At 39.3% G+C, this 20340-nt stretch overlaps 1 protein-coding gene across 1 annotated transcript; it reads right to left on the bottom strand.

The window, feature by feature from the left end:
- Positions 1–16601: 16601 nt before the first annotated feature.
- On the bottom strand, positions 16602–18641 carry LOC306821054 (UDP-glucuronosyltransferase 2A3-like). Its single transcript, XM_079339226.1, has 2 exons — positions 18621–18641; positions 16602–18217 (listed from the first exon to the last, which is right to left on the bottom strand). The coding sequence occupies exons 1-2, from the start codon at positions 18630–18632 to the stop codon at positions 16622–16624; spliced, it is 1608 nt and encodes a 535-aa protein (XP_079195352.1). The 5' UTR covers positions 18633–18641; the 3' UTR covers positions 16602–16621.
- Between the last annotated feature and the right edge of the window lie 1699 nt (positions 18642–20340).

A 20340-nucleotide genomic window follows, 5' to 3' on the forward strand; every position in this document is an offset into this window, starting at 1 on the left:
TAATCCTCCTCATTTTCATCTGTGTGGGTCTCGTAGTGTATGTAATCAGAGAAAGCTGCGAACAAGAGGTGGAGATGGAGGATGCAGATGTAGCTGAGCTCACAGTGCTCAGGATGAGCTCTTTACGGACCCGGACATCATGAGAGGACTTGCACCGCCCAACAAACACCTGCCCTGATGGCATGGAAACTTTTTAAATCCTTTGAACAGACTTCACTACCAGTTTCATAACTATTGTTAATAGGTGCTGTTTAAAAGTGTTTTATGTTAAGAAAATAGCTCATGATTGGTAAATGATGCCTCCAAACGAAGGTAATGTAAGTATGGGTGTCATTGAAAACAGTATTTTGTTTTTTATATGATCTCGAATTTGTAACCATTGTTGTGCCTCTTTCTATAGTTCCTGTCTTTAAGGAAAAGTGTTATATTTTGGGAAATTTTGGGGCGGCAGTAGCTCAGACTACTAACTTTGGTTGGGTCTCTGGTTCATGTCCCGATGCGGACCAACATATAGCTGTTAGAGTAGCTTGAGAGGAGCCACACTACTTCTCAAGGACTGCCGAGGTGCCCTTGAGCAAGGCACCAAAAACCCTCCAGCTCAGGGGGCGCTTCCAGTGGGGTTAGCCGTCGCACTCTGACATCTCTCCATTAATGCATGTCCACAGGTCCTGCTTGTGTATGTGTGTGGTTCAGGCCTGTGCGTGTGAGAAGCATGTCTCTACAATAACATGTCTCTCAAATTACCCCTTGGGGATTAATAAAGTATAAATAATAAAAAGAAATAAAAATACGCCTTTTAACATACTTATGTCTAAAGGGTAAAGGGTTTGATGAGGAGGTCAATACCAAACTCATATCTGTCTTCTAACTTTAAAACGCCAGCTAGCCGCTGGTTAGCGCTGTCAGCATTGTTCTGGACAATGCTGTAAAGCTGATAACAAAATCAGCTTTACAGTACATCTAAAGGAAGGTCTGTGCTAAAGCTTAAACTTTTCAAAGTAAATTTATTATGTTAGTTTTAAAGGCAGTTATGTTTCAGAAGTGATAAAAAGTCAGGCACCTCCCTCTGCATGAAATGGTAAACGACCTGTTTACCCCTGTTCTAGGTCTTCATGCTACGTTCAGCTAAATAACTTTTACACCACTGTTTCAAATAAGTGACAATCAACCTTTGCAAGGTTTTTTTTCTTTCTCATTTGTTATCAGGAATGATTAGCCAGCATCCATGAGAAGCTCATACAGAATTGTTCCCTCACTTTAAACTTACCTTTAAAAAAAAGTGGGGGTTTTTGTGCCTTATGTACAGGCTTTTTCAACACAAGTGGAATCCACCAGGCAGCTAATATCAATCTGACTAATGTTAGTTGACTTGTTATATTGTGCGTGTTCTGAAAATGTTTATTCAAAGTAAAGTTTCACTTGATATGTTTTCATTTTCCCACAATGGCCGTTAATACCTTTAGACTTTTAAAGGGTCTTGCTCCCCCTCTTGCCTCATGCCGCCAACAGATAAATCTGAATAAACTGAAATTCTTAATGATCTAACTTTTTGACACCTATAGATGTAAAATCATGTATACACTGATTTCTATCATAGCTGTTCCCCGCCAATAGTAGACATAGAGATAAGTTCTGTAACTGTATTTGCGGCACGGTTTTTTATTGTTTTGTAATAAAATTATTTATTTATTGAACCAGGGCTGTTGTATTGTCATGTCATAATTGCATAACAAAAAACATACACATTGATAAAGGAAACTTGAACCTTGAACAACCCTCACTGCCCAACAGTCTTGGGATTTTGAGTTTGTCCCAAAATAAAAGCTAGATGTTACTGTAATGTCGTGACAGCAAGGACGTTTAACAAACACCAATCTACTGTCGAACATCAGCTTTTAACACTTTCCCCGCCAGAGAATTCTAGAATGGTTGCCAGCCAGCGCCAGCCTTTTTCACCATTTTCACCAATCTTTCAAGACCCACAGAATATTTTGTTCTTTGAATATGTAAATATTGAATACATCAAAAGAAAGATCAGAGCCTCTGCTTTCATATACACAATATATATATATATATATATATATATATATATATATATATATATATATATATATATTCAAGCTTCATTCAATCTTTTTTTTATCAGCACTTGAATATCGGCCATTTTCACAAAAAAACAACATTCCGGACAAAAAGCTGAGAAAACAGCACTTTTGTAAAACACAGTTATTTTCAAGAAAGAAATGTGATTTTGGATTCTTTTTCCTTTCATTTGACAACTACAGTTATATTTTAAAATAAATAACTAAAATAAATAAAAATGATTACATAAAATTATAAATGTTCTTTGAATAGCACTACAACATTTACAAACTATATTATACATTTTTCTTCTCTTATACACTCAGAAATACTTTGTTTTTACAAACACTTAAATATTGGTTATTTTCAATAATAAAACATTAGTTGAACAAAAACCTGATCAAGAAGAGAGACAACTGTGTCTCCCAGGGAAGTGCCTTCTCCACAATAGGGTTTCATTTTGTAACAGTACCCTGTGTCAGAATCGCAAAGGATGTAGGATTTGAACCCATATTTGACAGATTTTTGGGGATTATATACCCTGAACGCTAGCCGTCCCCGCCACAGAAGCATAACCTCATCAATGCAAAACTTGGTGTTAGGTTGATACGTTTGACTGAATTTAGATATAAGGTAACATAAGACAGGGCGGACTTTGTACAACCTGTCAGTGCTATTTGCTGGCCTTGATTCATAATCATTGGAGTGTATAAATCTCCATTGATTTCAAACCGGTTGCGGGACGTGTCCTTGTTGAAGTAGGGGGTGGCCAAAATGTCATCTGTAGACCAGTACATTTCAAGGTCAGGCTTACGAATGATATGATCAAGACCAGCAGCATCATCATTTAGAGGTCCAGGATTCTCAGTGAAAAGAGAGTCTTTTGGCTGCCAGTTCATTTCTTTCCATATCAGATTACCTGGACCAGGACGTGACGCCCGTGATTTAGAAGGAAGTTAGACTTAACCTTATAGAACATCATGAAATACACCACCACAAGTTATATGTTTTTCTTACCATTTGATAGCGTTTTAGTCATCTTTGGCTTACCGAACCGCTAGATATCTGGACGAATATAGGACTGGAAGTCAGGGGAAGACCATCATCCGAGTTGTCGAGGAGAAAAAGGACACCTGGATTGATTGCTGATGTGGCGCTGACTATTCTAAAGGAATTACCTGAATAGCTATGAACCTAACTTATTTATGGCTCGTGATTGATGTAACACGTCGCCGGTATGAAATAAGTTTAGTTGACCTTGGTGCAATGTGATTCAATCAGCCAACGCAAGCAAGCTAACCAGAGCTTCATGAGCGATGCAGCATACTCAGAAATTATTTTAAGTGCTACCATGGCAACATGCGTGGAGTAATAGCTGTAGAATGTTAAAGTCATGAAGAAGTGATTATGAAAACATTTGTAATCATTAATGATGTAGAATAAAGAAATACAAGATGCATAAAAATAGAAGTCGGATCTTGATGCTCAGGAACCTGTGATGACCAGATTGAGATGCTGCAGAAAAAGCAAACCATATTAGCATTATTAGCAGCATCCTTGGTACACATGTAACTCCTGACGAAGTTTGCAGGTCCAGGAAGGTCTGAACGAATTGAAGACCAAGATACGGAATTTCAGTTTTATGGTGGATGATTAGGATTGTGTTGGACATGAATTATAGCAATGAATGACCGTCCTGCTGCCATGATGACTGAGTTCTCGTTGCTTTTGCGACTGAACGATTAGGATGCAGTGTACAACTGAATAGTTGTAACCGATTTATGACAAAACAGACGAGTTCATCAAGAAGCGTTTACCTGGATTAATAACAGTTTACAAATCTGCGGTCCATACTGAAGCCGAGACAGATACATAATGTGCAGACCCACCGAGTCCTCCGATTTGCGTTACGATTAACCTAAATGTAAATGGCCTGTAGACTGCCATGCCGATGCAGAGTGCAGTTCCCCCCAAAATCTAGGGATGCACTGAAATATGATGAAAGTTTAGCATTGACTTTATGAGTAGACATGGCTCGCTGGAACTGATGTTAAAGAGGCACGATTGTAATGCGACCCGCTGAATGAGGTCATGACTAGTATGAAGGGGCTAAAGTACCCTTTGCTTAAATAGTAAGTTAGTGATCTTCTGATTTACTTCGGGATTAAATATTCCTGCACGAGTCCATCGGTCTGCTGATGTTGCTTCCGACCACACGCCAAATAGTGTGCCTTAACTGGACAATCACCTACTGTTCGTACTTGCAACTCTTATAATTGTAATGCAGGTCGATTGAGCTGCTGGTTGGTATGGGTGGAGAAGCCAGAGCCGGGAGCCATGAGCAGAATCCTCTATGGCTGGTTAGCCACACCTCGTTGACTGACAATATAGTGAGAACTCCACGTGCGCTTTAATCTATGATTATCATCACCACCTAAATTAGGTTCAACACGCATGCTAAATCAGTTATACTTTAGCAGTGGTAAACCACTCTGTGTGCACTCATTGCTGAATTAGAGAGAGCTCTCCCGGGTTTACCTGCCAGCCGGACAACTGTCAGAGTGAAATGTCGGTCGGTCGGTCGGTCGGTCGGTCGGAACGCTGTCACTGAGAAATAAAATTTAAGCGACTGTGAGAGACATGATGCAGCTTTGAGGTAATTACCAAACTTCACAAATTTTGGATGATCAGGTTGATTCCTGCTCCTGCGTGTCCTGCCATTGCCCGTGGGGCTGAGGTCATTCGAGTGGAGATGACTTTCTCCTTTTGAGTTCACTTTCTCCTTTAAATTAGAGCACTTATGTGTTGAAGAATATACAGAAAATTGATGTACTTATTCTACAGCCCTTATCTGACAACATGAAGTGTTAATCTCAACTTTTTTTTAACCTGCAATATGCTCTTTAATATGGCGAGCCCTCCGCGTGGACGCGCAAACGGAGGGGTAGTGGGTAGGGCTAGGGTGTAGTGGACGGTTTGAAAAAGACCCAGGGATACAGGTAGTAGTAGGGGTGTGGTTTAAGAATGAATGAAGAGGTGAATGAATGAAAGAATAACACCAGTCCTCCTGTCTGAACTTACGCTGAGCTCCATTTCAAATGTACTATGTCCAAATTATGTCTCTTAACTTGAACCTCAGCAATACTGCAGTGAAAATGCACAAAGTCTCATGTATTATACAAATATCCCAAACTGCAAGACTCATAACGGTGCACGTCAGTGCATGAAGACCGTCTACTCTGGGCTGGACAGCAGGGTGCTTAATCTGTGGAGTTTTGGGGACATTTTTTTCCTGTCAAGTTCCATCAGGACTTTCTGCACAAACTCAAAGGTCTTTTGGAGTGTTTTTGGATACTTTAGATTCAGTGCATAAATCAGACCAAACAACATGGCAAAAGCTACTGGAACTGAGTGCAGGTCGCTCATGACTGTTGATCCTTCGATGACAATTTTGATTTCTTTGGGTTGATGGAAAGGATCCTCTATCTCAATGGTGAAACTTGTCAGGGTCGACTGCTCTAGGTCTTCAGCCTCAATGCTCTGCATATTTAGCAAAAAATCAGTATTCATCAAAAGTGACAAGACAATAGCATGGGGAAATCTCCTCTAACTTTAGACGAATATGAAATGTTTTGATCCAGTAGATGTCGCCCTTGAGCACCAGCATGAAACCAAAACTTGAGCTGCATTGTTGCGCTAGTGTAAAGGGTTGAAAAAAAGTGTACATAATTAAATTAAGTAAGTATTGTTTTAAGCTAAAATGAAAGTAAAGATGGATGTCGGTATGCTACAAGGCCTTGGGTTAGCTGCGTGCCAAAACTTTTGAACAAAGAGAAGCGTGCTGTGAAAAAGGATGCAGAGAAGTATCTCCGGACGTCTCCAGACGACGTGTGGAAGAGGAAGAACAAGGGGAGACAACTGGTTGTATCCCTCCCAAACTTCACACCTATGTGTTAGGTGTGGCAAAGCATTCTGGGAGTACCTGCAAGGCATGCTGGGAATAAGAGTCTTTTGTCATAGTTCTCCAAAGGGACACATCATCCTGGCTGGACCCAACATCAGTAAGAATATAATGTTTGAAGTCGAGTATTTTTACAGTTACCTGTGTGAGAAATAGAGATGTGAAGCTTTACACTAGCATGCTGGGCTAGCGCACCTGGTGCTTATGCATGGTGACATTACGGAGCATGTGACCATATTAAGGCACATTAAAGGTTTTTGTTTTGTTAAACTAAGGATTCAGAAATCATGCAGAGAGCAAATATGGACGTTTGATGTTTGTAGGTTTGTGATGTGTAGTTTGAGACTGAGTAATTCAAGTAAAGACAGCTACTGAGGTTCACGTATTGTCTAATGTAAATGTAATACTAGTTACAGAAAGGTTGTGTTTAATTAGTGTAATAAGAGAATAAATCCTGCAGCCAAGCTGAACAGCTAAACTTTATGGCCACTTTGTATTTTTATAAAGGTTTGAGAAACTCTCCTCCCTGGCACCCCTAGGCCAGGTCGGGGAAGCAACACTAGCAGGCTAACAATAGCAGGCTAATGGTAGTGCCCTTTAGTTTGCTTGTAGCTTCACATTGGATGTAAATTTACACAAAATGGCCGTGATCAAAAAAAGGTTGAGGACTCACCTTGGCCAGTGAGTCAAAAAGGCATGACCCCTCCCATAATGCAGGTCATCAACTCTGTGGTGTTTAAGAAGCTGCACTATTCTTGGGTATAGCTTGCCACATTCTTTGCATTTCCACATGCATGAATAACAGGAAACCTGTGATAAGAGAGATGAATAATACACATATACAATGACATAGAGTACCTTTTAATATGATGTGTTATGTTTATATTACAGTAAACGTGGTATTTATATATAATGTGTTTTTTCTTCTAAATTTGTCTCTGCAACAAATTTAATCTGCTTAATTTTTCAATGACTCGCATTTCAAAAAATCCCACTTGATATTCCATTATTTATAGGAGTTCACCAGTTGTACTTTAACAGATATTCTGTTATTTATGCAAGTTTGAAACAGAATCAGCTTTGTTTTAATAATGTTAATGTACAGCTGCTCGCTTGTGTCTGTGTGTGGATAAATTGAGCAGATCAAAGTTGTTTGTTGCAAAAGCTTAATTAATTTAGAGGGAAAACACATTTGACATGAATACAGACTTATTATAATGGTGGTTTGGGACCCAAAATTGGGTTGTGGAGCTTTTTTCAAATGCTGTCAATAAATAAAACAAATTAATTGAAAAGTAAAATAAATTTGGGTTGCGATTTTCCACTAGTTTTTTCCCCTCACTGTCATGTAATGTCTTGTAGTTTTCACTTACCAGTGTAAAATTCAGGAACGCTATGAGGAGTATACTTGAAAAATGTCAGATCGTCTGTCAAATTGCAGACTCATCGCTTCAGTTACAGTGGGCTCGTGACAGACACATGCACAGTGTTACAGCGCATTCCCGCCTCATGACGCAGGTTGACGCAAACCTTGCTTCATCTAAAAAAGTGCATTGATTAAATTAAGTATTCCAGTTTAAAGTCTTGCTGCATTTTTTTTAAGTTGTTCCAATAGAATAAAAGGTTAATCCATAAACATAAATTAGAATTCAAAAACACATGAAATGAACAACAGCTTTGTTTGACTTTTTTCAGTTACTTTAACACAGTCAAAAAGTAATATCTCTTATTTCAAATTGAGTCAATCATTTATTAAGTATATAATAAATGTATATAAGTATTGAAACCCTGTTCTATTTGTTGTCGGTGCTCTTTAGCCTGCCGAATGTCCTCCTGGGCTGTATGGTCCATCATCTCTTCTCTGGCTATCTCGCGCTTCTCCTCCTCGATTCTTTGCTTCTCGGCTTCTTTTTTCTCGATAATAAGGGCCAAATTAGCTGCCTGATAAAACCGTCCTATCTCTATTTCCTGCGTCCGATCCTCGATTTTCTTCTGTCTCACCATCTCTCTATCTCTTTCTTCCATTCTCAGTATCTCTTTTTGTTCATGGTCTTTGATTTTTTGCTTGTCTTTATTGTTTTGCAACATTAGTTCGTAATTATAAGTAATGAAACTCTGTTCTATTTGTTTTCGGCGCTCTTTAGTATGTTTATACTCCAGGGCTTTTCGTTCCACCGTCTCTTGTCTGGCTCTCTCCTTGGTCTGTATCTTCTCCTCAGGTTCCTCTTGACACTGAGCAGCAAGAAATGTCGAGTGGCGCTTCTTGACCTCATCGTTAGCCATCGTAGGTAGAATGACTGCCCGCTCCCTCACCGTCCTGTTGCGTTGCCGCTGCCTGCGGACATTGTCTATCTCAATCATTTTATGCTTCATGGCTTCTCCTATTTCAACTTCGAGAGATAATGAAAGCAGTATATTTATAACATAAGATATTTAGATTTGGTCTTAAAATACACTGCACTACACCAGTGTTTTTCAACCTTTTCTGAGCCAAGGAACACTTTTTTCATTGAAAAAATCTCACGGCACACCACCAGTCGATAATGTTAAAAAAAATGAAACTATGTAGCCCATATTAACAATATAAAGTAATTCTTGTGTTTATTTGGTATCAAATAAACACAAATAAAAATATTTCTACTCACTCAGTGTGAAACCTGGGCTTGTTTGGATGAACACAAAGTTGATATCCTGGCAGGAATTGAAGAAAGACACACACGAAGCTCTTCCTCAACAGCTCTCAGTCTCTCTCTGTTTTTAGTTTTTATAGCAGTGAAGCTTGAAAAGCTCACCTCACACAGATATGTCGTGGAAAATGGGAGCAATGTCAAAATAGCTTTGTTTGCCAGAATAGGGAACTCCTTGGCAGTAGCCAACCAAAAACTGTCCAAAGGTAGATCTGCAAAGCTTAGCTTTAAACCACGATTTTGTCTCAGTTCACATAGGTCCTCCTGCTCCTGTAAAGTCATGTCCTTTCCAACAACTGATGCTGAGCTATAAGGGTCCCTAACCCAGTCAAGGCATTCAGTGAAGGCTGAAGAGAAATAAAATGACATCTTCTCCTCAAAAGTTTTCAAATGTTTAACTATTATCTCACACAATGCAGCAGTGTTAACATCTTGCCATTTCTTGGTGAGTGGAAACATTTCAAGGTTGCCAGTTTCCACATGTTGCCAGAGGTGCACATTTGAACGGAATCCATTTATTTTATCTGTACTTGTAAGCAGGTTTTCATTTCGGCCTTGCATTCGTGTGTTCAGTTCATTAAGGTGATGAAAAATATCTGCCAGGTATGCCAGCCCTGCACACCACTCATCACTTGCAAGCAGTTTTGCGTCATCGGACCTCTCATTTGTCAGAAAAACTTTAAGTTCCTCCCGCAGCTTCTGCAATGTGGTAGCTAGCTTTAAGGGCTCTCTCATTTACCTTTGTGGTTTTTCTCATGAAAGTTGCCTGTTTCTCCGTGTGTTCACGCAGGCGAACAAAATAGTCCACATAGCTCGCGAGACGCGGCAACGCAGAAGCTGTGTAGCATTAGGCTATCATTATTAGCCACTTACGGGAGTCTGATTGTTTAGAGCAGGGGTGTCCAAAGTGCGGCCCGGGGGCCATTTGTGGCCCTTGAGTGGATTTTTTGTGGCCCTTGACTTCAAATCGAAGAATCAAAAGATTTTGGCCCCAGGCCTCATCAGATGGCATATTTTGTTCTTGTTTTCTTTTTCATGTTAGCGAGGGAGACCTATAAAAGCCTGACTATTCTTTCCAAAAAATTAGAACACAACAGTTTCCCACTCCAATTAGTTATTGTGTATTTACATTATTTTTTGAACAGGTCAAAATACAAAAAGTTCCTTCCAATATTAAAAAAAACAAACAAAAAAAACCCTGTGGCCCGTGAGCGATTCTAACGCGACAATTTTGGCCCGCAAGAAAAAAAGTTTGGACACCACTGGTTTAGAGCAATCTGCTGGTTTCTGGTGAAGGCGGTGGTTTGGTTTGGTGATTTACGGTGTAGTGCCGCGTCATTATGTTTCGTTTGTGCGTGTAAATCACTTGGAAGAAGCACGGGTGACACGGGTTCTGTGACAGCGTCCATAGCAACCAGTGACGGTAGAGTCGGTGTGCGCATGCTCCTCCGGGGCTAGGCATTCTGGGTAATGTAGTTTATATTGTTTAAGCCATTTTTTTGTCTTTGCAGGCTTCTTTGATTTCTATATTATATTATTTGAATAATATTTTTGAAAAGTATTTGATGTTATTTGTTTTTTTATTTCAGGTTTATGACCTGTGGTCATTTAATTTGAAATAAAAAATTAAGGATAAACTAGAATTATGACATTGTGCTCTTCCTGATAAGCCTTTTCGGAGGGCTAAAAATGAAGAAGTCTGAACAGGCTTAGCAATGAAGCTCAGTTAGCCCTGCATCTTGTGGTGACTCCAGGCATTCCAGGGCTGACCCCAAAAAACCTTGCTCAGTTTTCTCAGATTTTCCTTTAGTAACTCATCTATTTTCATTGTATTCAGCAAAGAGATGTTCATAATTAGGGGTGTGCCTGAGTTGACTTACCACCAGTGTTATGCATGGTTTTGGCTATTTGCAACATTTTTTTTACTCGTACCAATTGCTTTTGCATGCATTGCTTTTGAGTTTATGCTGTAAATAAGATATTGCTTGTTATTAACTTCATTAACCTTTTTTAATCAACCTACTTATTCTTTAAGAGTGAGTGCCGCACTGTAGGTCAGAAGCTTAGGATGAGGCTTATATGTTGGGGGAAATATTTTGAGTCATGAGTAGTTTCCTATTCATCTTACTGCCATGTAGTTCTAACTGCTGACTCCTTGCTTCCTCTCTGAGGTCATATTGTGAAGCTGGGCAACTTAAGGATAGATAGTGTCATATCTAATCCAGTGCTTGATCCCCCAAAATAAGGTGGAGGTGGTTGAAACATACAATATAGTGCACAGCCAACTACAGTACACAACACACTCCTTTCATTATATTTTGGAAAGCATGTCACTATCCCCCTCTTGGTGGCTCAAGGCCCCCACTACAGGAACCACTGATCCAATAGATGGATATGTGGTCAAATTTGTTAATTCTTTTGGCCATGATTAAAGGTCAAGTGTTTAGTGGTTGGCAAATATTTTACCTTCTTTTTTACTTTGCCTATATGTAAAAAAAAAATAATAATAATAATAATAATACACTGTGAAATTTTGTCCTCAAACTTGTCTCCAGTCTTTACCCAGTACATATTTTATTTTGTATTTATCCACTATGTACTCAGCATGCTGCATCATGTCTGCATTGGCCTCATCAAGCCTTCATTAAAGTAGTTTCTCCATCAACCAATTACAAACATGTGAACTCATCAGCTTAACAGATAGTTTAATGAAACACTAAACAAAATATCCCCCTGTGTAACACAACATGCGTGGCTTCTTTACCGGCAACAATTTAAACGTATCAACACTTACAATTTCAACTTCGACTGAAGCTCCTAACCTTTTCTGATGCTTGTCAAAACATGTATTGATTTACCGCTTAGCACAAGACGCCTGAAACTCATTTGATGTGATTCAGTGTTTACTGGAAAACCTGCTGATGCAGATTACTCACTGAGGCAGAAAGTTTAGGGTTCCATTCATTCAGTAAAGGTAAGATAATTTTTGATCCAGTGCCAAGAATAACTGTAGATGTAGAATGTGAAACATCTGGTGGAGTTACCATGCATCAAAACAATAACGAATGAACAAAGCTTATTATTAATGACATGAAAATGTAACCGTCTCATCAATGGGTTTACTCATTTACTCACTCGTTTCTGTTGCTCAGGGTTGTACATGCTGCTGTGTCACCAGCTGGATTTTTTTTGTTGCGTTTTCTCTCTTCCATTTTATTCTGCAGTACTTGAGCCTAAATTAAACAAAAAATATTGACACTAGATGTAAAGATCCTATGTTCTATTAGTGATGCTGTTTCATAATTCATTTTGATAACCACTCAAAGAAGATTGACAAAATCGCAAATGTAGTAGCTCAAGAACTTTTAGTCTTGTGAGCCTTTTTGAAATTTGATTTCTATCACTTATTTTTTATAAGTCACTTCCCCTCCACTTCCCCCTCACTGAGCTTTTTTTGGAGAGACCAGTCAAGGCTTGCATGCTATACCCCTGATGGTGAAATGATCCTGTTGTGTGTTTCTGTCATCTTATGTCTGTGAGAGTCAAATTGATGCTGCCACTGGTTCCATAAACTCAGACAATGGACTTGAATTCTGCAACAATGTGAAGGGGTGGGGAGAGAAACCAAGCTGTCTATGAAAGCTGACTTTATAAATTTCTTGAACATACTCACTGCTGCAGGGGAAAGCACTAACAGAACAAAAAAGATTTGTGTCAGATGGTTGTTGTGATAGTACTTTTGAATTTGACATCTCTTACATGGAGAAGACAATAATTTAGTGGAGTTTAGTGAGTGTCAATTGTGCAAGATATGTGTAAGTGGGTCTACAGTATTTATCACATAAAGTGCCACTTATAGTATGTACCCTGATGTCTGTGTGTGTGTGTGTGTGTGTGTGTGTGTGTGTGGAGGGCAATGCTGGTCATGCTAGTGTGTCATGATGTTACCATTTCCTGCAGCATCTTACTGATGTGTCAGCTGAAACAACCAGTCCTCCCTCTCTCTCCCTCTTTCTCTCTCTTTCTCTCTGTCTTCCTCTCTTGTTGTCTGACACTAAAAAGAATTACGAGTTTACAGAGACACTGAAGAGGAGTAAGAAGAGAACACTGGTCAATGAGAGGAGTGAAGTATTCAGCCCACAGAGCCACCTCTGTCGCTGTGGTACAAGAACTCAAGAGTGCTGACAGTAACACGTGTGTGTGTGTACGCACACACACCTACACACACACACAGGTCATTAGGTATGAAAGAACCCCAGAGCAGAAAGCCTTTCAGACCTCATAGACCAGTGTTTGTTGTTTTGTATTGTGTGTTAGTCCATGTGTATGAGAGCCACTTGTAACTCTCAAATTTGAAAGAGCATTAAAATGGGACATTTACAAAACATTGAAGTAAAATTAATAATAATAATAACCTGGTTAGAGAAGCTGGGCTGTACAGAATCTATACACTCTGATAATCAAAGGAGTGCAGAAGATGGAATGGAGTATTGTTGTACAGGAGAAAACAGAAAAAGTCCTTCCCTATGCACTGGTTCTTTCAAAATCGGTATATTTTACATATTGACCTTTGTGAAACAAAGAGGGTCTTAGTTTTTCACAGCTTATTAGCAACAGCCTTGTTTACTGAGTCACCTGATCGATGTTTATTTTGTGGTGTCAGCTGTAAGATTGACAAAAAAACACTTGGACACCATTCTTGTTCCTATTAACTTCCTTATAATGACATGTACATTGTGTTACATGTTCTCAACACAAGTAAACCCATGTCTTCCTCTTCCAGTTCCAAACAGCTCCGAACATGTGAGTCATCGTCATAAGAATTATTCAGATAAATACATATCATCTGCCTGAGGCACATATCAGCTGTTTGGACCTGAAATGTTTCAGCTTGTGTTTGAGGGCACCTTGTTGCCTCAGAAGGAGAGAGACAAACATCATACAAGAGCAGGGGGAACATTTTCAATAAGTTCATGTTGTACCCAAGTACCACTACATTTTACATGAAATACTCACCACTGATGCTCAACATCCACAACCTATGTTTACCAATGCACCTCTTGTTTTATTTTTCCTTAATGCTATATTCAATATATTTTAACAATTCAATTAGGATTTGGTTAAAAAAAAAGACTGATCATTTTAAAGCAGTTTCCATTCATAGGAAAAATAAAACTGTTGGTAGTAACCTGGTGAATGGCACATTTTTGTTTTCAGGCCACTTTATTCCAGAAAAGACTGTTGTTCAGTAGCTTAATAGGCTGGAGAATCTGCTGCCTGGAGAATCCATGCTGGTCTGACAAAATTGACAAATACAGCTAAGTAGAGTTCTAACTTGTGTTTCTTGTTTCTTTTTTACAACGTTGCCTAAGTGCCAGTTAAGCCTATTAAGTGTAGAAATTGGAGCAGACCCTGCATGTTCTTCCTGTGGGGGGAGCTTATTCAGAACTTTACAGATTGCCTTGAGGAAGTTGTTTTTATCCACTAAGCACCTTTCACTCTTTCACAACAGGGTGTCATATTCATCGGCAAACAAATACAGACCCACAACTGGGAGTCTTAAACTACTTTTATTAGTGGCAAGTACAGGATATTTGCCTTAAATATAATTGCAACCACTGTTTAGCCAATGATACAATTTTGCAATTGTATATCTTTTGTAGCGCTAAGTCCTCTCCTTCTCTTGGAAATACACAGGTTTTAATGAATACTAATACTACACCTTGTACTGGTTGAGTGAAGATCAGCATGCTGCGTGCCTTTAAGATAATAAATGAGGTTGATCCTAAATGTAAAACTTGGCCGGTAACATCCCCGCTATTTAATGTTATACACTGTTACACTAAGAGACAGGAAAACACTGTATCAAGAGTTTCACATGCATCAGATTTAAGATGAATCTTTCGGTGTCTTTAAAGAGGAGAACTTTGAAGACAAAACAGTTAGGACAGTAAAATAGGCAGAAATAAAGAAAGATGAATGTTAATTTTTCATGGTGTCAAATCGTAATTGGAAGAGAAAAAACAAACTGCATTTGTACATTTTACAATTTAGAATCACTTGATTTTAACATTAAGATGAGTCCTTTAGAGAGTTTCAGCAGCCACTTTGTTAACATAATACAATACCTAATTGTCCCCCAAGGGGAAATTTGTTGGTACTGGTATACATACAGTATATGATAACATGGCACATGAAGAAAACATAATACAAACTTAGACAATGAAATAGACCAGTCTGCGAAGCTTATTTAGAGTTTCAAAAGCTGAACTTATTCACACATTTAAGTGAATTTCTAGAATGATAGGTGTAAGTGAGAGGATCTATCTTGTTTAGGAGACTGGGTTAATCTGTATGAAAACCCAAGACTGAACTATAAAAAAGTAGTCCATACTACATACAAAATCCTAAAGTGACAAAAATCTAAGACCTACATTAAGCATTGATCAAAAAGACAAACTATAAGTTTGGAGTGTCACTCTCATTTTATTTGTGAGAAATTATTTGTTTTTAAATCCATGTTTGGCTGCACAAGTCTTGGATATGGAAGGGGAAAATAAATCCTCAATACTGTGTGACATTTATAAAAGAAAGTAGTAATTTAAAGTATAGCCCAAAAAGATGAATCAACCAGCCGATAATATTTGGCTGATATTAGCTTATCTAGTGAATATCTGTATTAGCTAATTTTATCACAGATATGCACTGATATTACAGGATTTCTAGAGTCTAATATCATTTTATTTGAGTGTCATTGTATTACACTAACTGGTGCCTTTCATTGTCAGAGTGTACTTTATGGATGACAACAAGCATTGTCACTTTGTATCAAGCAGGAATGCATCTTGCTTTACTCACTTTCCACTTGATTGAACTTCTTGTCTTTATTATATATCTTTTTCACAAGTATTTGAAAACTGCATTTGGGGGATCAACTTAATAAATGTGAATATCAGTATCAGATTTTTCTCTCCCACCGATATCGATGTTAATGGTTCCAAAATGCATGTACATTGAAAATTATTTTAAAAAGTACTGGAAAACAAATCTTTTGGATTAACAATTGAAATATAAGAGAAAGCAAACACAAGAACTGCAGTCATTTGTTTTATTTCATAAATTGTATTTGATTTCCTCATACTCTGAAATGTGACTGTGCAGCTTGTAAAGCCAAAAGAACTCTGAACTGTAGTTAAACAGATATCATGATGCCAGATGTTTGCAAGTGCAATGAATGTGTATATATTTGAAATATGGCACGGCAAGATCATGTTTTAAAAAATCAATGATAACAACCTGAAAAGAAAAGTAAAGTTTTGTTTTTCTAAAATACCTTAATTATGAAACAATACCAGTAGCAATTAATTACAATCTACTTTGTGGATTTAATAAAAACAATAAATGATTCAAAATTATGAATTTTGAAATGGAAATCAAACTGTTTTTTTTCCAGTTTGTTAATCGTCAATCCCCACAAAACAAAGTACATATATTGATATTTCCTTATCATATTCAACTATAACATTCTTAGCTTAGATTTCAGTTTAATTGAATTTATACTAATTGAAGATCACAGAGGTTCATCAAATGTTGTATTATAGAGACTGACAGAAGCTAAAGTATATATAAATTGCAGCAAGCTGCATGGAAAAATTACTCAAAGATGAGCTATAATCTCATTCAACCCTCACTGTCCAAAGTAGGTGTTTTATTTAGTCAGAACATGGACAACAATACATTATGCTGCCAAAAGCAGGAAGTCATTAACATCAATACCCCAAACACTCATGGTTCACACCAAAGTCCCGAACACCCATAATGCTTTGCAGCATCCAGTCCCCGCGATTGGCTCTATGATTGCTACAATATATACAGTAGAACTATGCAAGAATCATTCTGTCTTTCCCTTTGAGGGAGATTTCACTTTTCTTTTTAGACACATTCTGTAGCATGTCCATATTGACACAGTTAAAAATAACAACAATAGTAGTGCGACTGTTAGTAGAAATAATATCACATCCACAGAGTGGTAGGAATACCAGGGCAGTTTGTAGGACTCTGTTCTCAGGTGAGCAGCACCTTTGTGTCTCATGACAAACTCTATCCAGAAGAGGGCGTTATCCAGAGGCTTGATGGGAGTATCTCTGTGCAGCCTGGAGAGTCTCTGCATGTTCATCCTGTAAGAGGGCTCATTCAGGACTTCCTGAATTCCTTGATAAAAGATATCTTTATTTATTGTAGATATATCTAACATCTTCCCTGCTCCTCTTGATTCAATTCTTAACACATTATCACGCTGATCAAAAATCAATGGGAGACCTAAGATGGGAACTCCATGATAAATTGCTTCTTGAACTCCATTTGTTCCTCCATGAGCCACAAATAGTTTAATTTTGGGATGGCCCAAAAGATCATTCTGTGGCATCCAGTCAACAAGTAAAGTGTTGTTGCCCAGAGCTGCTGGTTTGTCACCTATATGTCTCCAGATGACTTTCTGAGGTACTTTGGCAAAAGCTGAGGCGATCTCCTGGGTTAGGTCATGGGGAAGTTCTCCAATCATTGTCCCCAGAGACATAATAATGACTCCATGCTCGCCAGAACTCTGCACAAACTCCTCCAGATCTGCAGGAAGTGGTTTTGCAGGTTTACACTGAAACCCTCCCATGTAGATGACATTAGGCATGGTGGGACGAGGGAACTCAAAGACAAAGTCCACCCTCATGAGCCACAGGTCTGCAGCCTGAAACAAGTAGAGGTAGTCTGCCTCAGGACCTAAATATTTCTTAATTATGCCATCATAATGTGGTGTGACAAACAATGAAATTTGAAGTTCCGAGAAGCCAAAAACTAAAACGTTAACAACTCTTTCAAGAAAGCTCATCTTATCTGAAAATTCAGTCCCTGGCAGTGGAACATATGATAGAGGAGACGGGGCGATTGCAAAATGGCCTTCACCATGACTTGTCCATCTGACATTAAACACAAGGGGTAACCTCAGGTAGTGCGCAAATATGGCACCTACTGGAAAAACAGGATCTGTAAGGACAAGGTCATATTTGGCATCCTGTAGTGACTGTAACTGGTTTTTGTTTTCAAAAAGCATCTCAAGCATTTTGGATGCTTGCACATGCATCTCAGAAGCTGCGCTTGCTTGTTCCATTTCCAGCTTAAAACGTGCCCAGGCAGACCTCCCCTCCCTCTGAATTTCCATCAGGTTAGAGGCAAAAGCAGTGATAAAGTCTTCATCAAATCCAGATTCCATTTGGAGTGTAATAGACTCATAAAAAGGGGAGGTCTCCTTGATGTACCAGCTGTCAGGGTATCGCACAACAGTAATCTGGTGACCCCTTGAATGAAGTGCCTCAATAATAATCTTCATGTTCACCCAGTGACTCCCGTCCATGGGATAAACGAGAATTTTTCCTCCGATGATCATGGTTGGACAGAGCAGGCAGAGAGTGATCAGGACCCACAGTGAATACATATTCTAAATTTGGGAGGAAGGACATTTGTGTTAATTATTTCCAGCATTTTTATCAAATGGAACATGTCCTTTGGGTGTGCAATTTATTATCTGAATTTGTTAAGACTATGTTCACAAGTTTTTACATTACATGTGCAGCAAGCTTCTTCATAAATTACCAGTTTTATTATTATCTGAAAGTGGTCTTGTAATTGTATTAAACAGAATTGTTAATGTTCCTTAAAACAACTGCATTAGTGTCTACATTGAATACTTTTTATCTTGCACAAAAAGAACTAATGAACAACAACACACGTACCTGACACAAGTACGTCCAAAGTGAGAATCCACCTTTGGAAACACCGCAGTTTAAACCTCACTGAAGCTAGTCATTTAAATTAAAAATGATTTTAAATGATACAGTTACCTTTTTTGACATCAAATGTATTTCTTGAAATAGTTCTCCTTTTACAGAGAGGAGCACACGTGTTGTTCCTTCGACATTCAACTTGAGAATGTCTAAGGTAATCCACTTTAATGTACAACACAGGTGATAAGAAAGTCCAAAGGGGAGTCCATGTCATTCATAAGGTCTTGAACTTTAGGCAAATATTCACAAAACTAAAGCCATAATTACTTCCCCTTGACACACGTGTTCATAATCATCAATATTTAAGATTGTCATTGGATGTCATTTTTTACTTTAGCAAAAATCTGTAAATGCATTAATAACACAACCTTTTATAGCTGATAAATAATCAATAAACCCTCGTATGACTTTAAAAATGATAATTAGTTTATCAGTTTAAAAAATAGTTTTGTGGTTTATTTTTAGCAGAAAAAAACCTTTACTGGCCAGTTTACAGATAATGTATTCATTTCCTTCATGGTGCCTTTTAGAAAAAAGAGAAAAGCATTTCTTTTTTCACCTCAATAATTTCTGAGTGGAGGTTTTCGTACTCATCACATTAAAATTGACACAAGTATTCAAACAACGACAGTGAGACTTGGAGGGGGGTCATTGGGATGAACAGCCTCCCTGATCTGAACCAGAGCAGTGTTCTGTTATTGGACTTCTGTGCCAGTCACAGTTTGTCCATAATGAACACCATGTTTGAGCACAGGGATGTCCATAAGTGTACGTGGCATCAGGACTCCCTAGGCCGGAGGTCGATGATAGACTGTGTCATCTGACCTCCGGCCGTGTGTCTCGGACACTCGGGTGAAGAGAGGGCTGAGCTGTCAACTGATCACCACCGGGTGGTGAGTTAGATGTGCTGGCGGGGGAGGAAGCCGGTCAGACTCGGCAGGTCCAAACGTGTAGTGAGGGTCTGCTGGGAACGTCTGGCAGAACCCTCTGTGAGCGAGGTCTTCAACTCCCACCTCTGGACGAGCTTTTCATAGATCCCGGGGAGGCTGGAGACATTGAGTCCGAGTGGACCATGTTCACCACCTCCATTGTCAAAGCGGCTGCTCTGAATTGTGATCGTAGGGTCTCTGGTGCCTGTCGTGGCGGCAATCCCCGAACCCGGTGGTGGACACCGAAAGTAAGGGAGGCCATCAAGCTGAAGAAGGAGTCCTATCGGGTGTTGCTAGCGCATATGACTCCTGAGGCAGCGGACGGGTACCAGGCAGTCCGCAGCCCGGGCTGTTGTGGAGGCAAAACTCTGGCCTGGGAGGAGTTCGGGGAGCCCATGGAGGAGGACTTTTGGACGGCCTCGAGGAAATTTTGGCAAACCGTTCGTCGCCTCAGGAAGGGGAAGCAGTGCTTCACCAACACTGTTTACAGTGAAGGTGGGGAGCTGCTGACCTCAACTGTGGATGTTGTCGGGCGGTGTAAGGAATACTTCGAGGATCTCCTCAATCCCACCGTCACGTCTTCCACTGAGGAAGCAGAGGCTGAGTTCTCAGAGGTAGACTCGTCTATCACCCAAGTCAATGAGGTAGAGGCCTATCTCGGGATCTTGTTCACGAGTGGGGGGAAGATGGAGCGTGAGATTGACAGACGGATTGATGCGGTGTCTGCAGTCATGTGGTCGCTGTATCGGTCCGTCGTGGTGAAGAAGGTGCTAAGCCGAAAGGCGAAGCTCTCGATTTACCGGTCGATCTTCGTTCCTACCCTCACCTATGGTCATAAGCTTTGGGTC

The sequence above is a fragment of the Symphodus melops genome (assembly GCF_947650265.1).
Source record: "Symphodus melops genome assembly, chromosome: 3".
NCBI lineage: Eukaryota > Metazoa > Chordata > Actinopteri > Labriformes > Labridae > Symphodus > Symphodus melops.